General features: G+C 42.1%; 1 protein-coding gene across 1 annotated transcript in view; it reads left to right on the top strand.

The window, feature by feature from the left end:
* The window catches only part of LOC118330769 (protein NLRC5-like), a 5,485-nt gene that overhangs the window by 518 nt on the left and 1,558 nt on the right, over nt 1-3,409 (top strand). The window contains exons 3-4 of the mRNA XM_035665442.1: nt 2,919-2,999; nt 3,125-3,208. Of these exons, the coding sequence (XP_035521335.1) occupies nt 2,919-2,999; nt 3,125-3,208 (165 nt within the window). The remainder of the gene's footprint in view (nt 1-2,918; nt 3,000-3,124; nt 3,209-3,409) is intronic.

The following is a 3,409-nucleotide window of genomic DNA, read 5'->3' as shown; positions in this document are numbered from 1 at the left end:
TGCTCCGCAAGTTGTTTGGTGTTGTTTGTAATAATAAGCAACATATGTACGGTAACTTAAAAAACTCCCAGACATAGATTTACAACAGTTAAGAACAACTAATGTGGTGGTGTGATTTCCTTAAAGTATAAAATTACCCATTTAAGACCATACCCTAATTAATAACCCTATCCTAATCTGCACATGTTGTCCTCATTTCTGCAGAAGTCTTTCCGTGCTGGCACAAGATGTCTTCTTTCTTGTCCATTCTTCAGCTGTTAGTGGGTGCCCAGCTGGCCTGTCAGATACTCTGGTACAGTGTCGTTACTTATGTTAGATTTTGGAGCGGCAGCCGCTGCTGTTAAATTCTCTGCGCCACAGGTATCAGAAATGGGGCAGACGCACAATGTAGTCACGGTTGCCTGTTTAAATGATCCTGCCAAACATAATGCAAGCCCGTTGGGCTGCCTCTTACATTGCAATTTAAAACAAGGTAGGGAACGTATTCAGAGGTATATTGGGGCTGTCAGTTTTAACTCCAATACCTGTTGTGTTGATTGCTAGCTATTGTCAAAAGTGGTCGCTTTCTTCCAGGTGCGACGACTATTAAACTAACAGCTCCACCAAAAAACGTCACGCGTGGGGTCAGCTTTTAATTGGATCAACGTTCAGCTTGTCAGTCTCTCGCTCAAGTCCCTGAGATATCAAACATCTGAAACATTAAAACGGGTAAGTGATCCACTAATAATAATACAATTGGAGAATGTCTATACTGCCCTCAAGCATACTGCAGTACTACGCATAACAGTGTAAACTGGAGAGAAATGGTTAAAGTTTAGTTTGTAGGGTTTGGATTTCTTGTTGAGGTTTGACTCAATTTTACATGCACGTTTGTCTCTACAGATGGAGCAGCGTAAACTTTGGAAACAATGGTCCACAATATAATAAACAGGGCTATAAACAGGTTGTCGCTCATTTCAGTGGTATGACACTCGAATTTTGGACAAAGATGCGTAGTTACTGCGTGTGTTGCTTGGTAGGCCAGTATAGATTGGTAGTCCATAGATGAATGGATTTGAAAGGTAACACGTAGTGTGTTGCACTTTACATGGAACAGTTTAGTTTTAATGAATTAGGCTACACACAGCGCCAAAGGCCACGAAGGCCGGAAAATGTTTGTGTGACCCTGCTCTAAAGCTCGTTTCGATCATTCACGCTATTATTTTCATTGTTCATTTTCAGATGAGTTTGTTAAAATATTTTCTAGAAAAAAGGAAGCCGCTGCATGGATGAAGATAACCAGGGTTAAGTTCACATCTAAAGTAAACAGTGTTTCAAGGAAAAAGGACCCATTTAGCACTAATTAGTATATATCCATACGTACTAGTATATGACTGCTGAGTACTTGCCCCCCGCAGATGATATGCATTCAAAGCGCGCTGTTGGAGAAAGCAGTGTTTTTTTCGCTCAGATTAGCCCCCTCAATCGGTGGCTTTATCCCTTTCTACAATGTTTTTCGTGTGCTTGCCTGATGCAATATTTAGATAGTGTGAGCAGAAGCAGACAGGCAGGGCGTTAGGTGCAGGTGGTGGCTAGAGGAGAGCAGAGTTAAGTGAAGGTGCAGGTGAAAGAAGGAAGACAATGTACGAGGGAGAGACGGGAGAAGAGAGGGAGTGGAGGATAAGGATGGCGGCAATAAAGCAAGAAAGTAGCACAGTCTCAGGCTGGGGATCCTGTATGGGTAGACCAAACCAGGTTCCACCCAGTGGCTGCTACCCACGACAGATCATGGCAAGTTCACAGCGAGTCACCATATCAGGCTGTTCGCTGTGATTGTTCACTGTAGCGTTTACTAAACAATACCCAAAACAATGCACTTTTGTCTTTTCTTACAGATTTTTGCCGCAGTATGTCAGGCAGCGATGCAGGCCCAAGCAAGGTGTTTCCAAAGGCCATTTATAGAACAGGTTGCCAACTCTGAGCCAGGTTGACTACTTTAGATAAACAGTATGGCAACGGAGCACCACAGGCAATGTGTAAAGCTCAATGCCTTAATTGGCACAAGGTACATTTATAATACATTTTTAGTTATTTCTATCAGATATGTCCAAAATAGTGCTGTTTTTTTGTTGTTGTTGACATCCAATGATAACAGATAATTTTCGCTGTAGTGCTAGGTTCTTCATTTCTAGTTGCTCTCGACCCCGATATGAATACTTGACACATGAGGCGAATGATTGGGGGCTTCAAATGCTATATAACTGAAAGAGGAAGCACAGTCACGACAACCCTCTCAGCTCCTGCTGGATTTGCGGAGTTGCTGGGGTGTGCTATTTGTTGAAAAGCCTGAAAGGGTTAATTGCAATCTGGACTACTGTTTGGATTGCTTATAGTTTACATAGTCAGTATCTGTACACGATAAGCACTCGCTTCACAGAACTCAATGGTTAATCTATGGTGACTAAGTTGTAGTTACTTGTTGAGTGTGAAAAAGAAGCAACTACCGGGTGGGGGGGTGTCACTGATTATTGATAGTTGCGGGAAATGTGTGGCGCGTGAGTGTTGACGAAGCCATGTCTGAGACGTGTTCAGTCCTCGGGCTGAGCGGGTGGGAGTGGGATGTTTCTGTTAAGAAGCAGTGAATCTCACTCGTCGGTATCACATCCGAGGTGAGGAAGGAGGGATCAAGTAATATTCGAACTGGATGGATCAAACTCATTTATGGTTCGTGATCTTTTTATTTTTTGATATTTTCAGATATATGGACAAATGAAGGGCCTCTTAGCCACGTTCCTGACTGGGTCACATGTCAGTTGGATGGGAAAAGGTTTCGCGCGTCCATTCTCACTGTATGTGCACTGGCTTGTATATCTTGTATAAGTTGCATGGTGGACCAGGGTTGACTTCCAAACTGTATCTGTATTTTCTTCACGTTTCAGACTACAGAGTCCTATCCAGGTCTCTATAGTGTTCTCTGGAGGGAGAGAAAAACCTGCAGATAAAATATCTAAAATGCTCTGGTATGTATTAAGTACAAACAATAAACAAAGCACATTTTTGAACAGAGGGAAACTTTATTTTATACATTTATGTTACTAAATATTGGTATTACTGGTGGTAATTATGATGCTATTGCCTCTGTTAGTCTCAGCTGCTGTGGTCTGCAGCCTGCTGATATGGAGAAAGTGTGGAGGAGTTTGGGAACCTCGTCTGATCTCACTTTGCTGGAGTAAGATACACAAAAACATAATCAAAAACCGAGCATTTTATAACATGTAACAGCAAGTCATAAACACACTCTGTACTAAGATAGACTGTATAGTACATACTGCTGTGTAAAAAGTCTAAAAATACTGTTCTCTCCTGACCTCTCATGTTACGTGTTGGTCAGCAGTAGCAACCCATTTCAGTCCAGTAGCTGAAATCAACT

This window comes from Morone saxatilis, unplaced genomic scaffold (genome assembly GCF_004916995.1).
Source record: "Morone saxatilis isolate NCDOM2014 unplaced genomic scaffold, NCSU_SB_2.0 Contig2, whole genome shotgun sequence".
Lineage (NCBI taxonomy): Eukaryota > Metazoa > Chordata > Actinopteri > Moronidae > Morone > Morone saxatilis.
The sequence above is the reverse complement of the archived record's forward strand: the minus strand, read 5'-3'. Positions and strand labels throughout refer to the sequence as shown.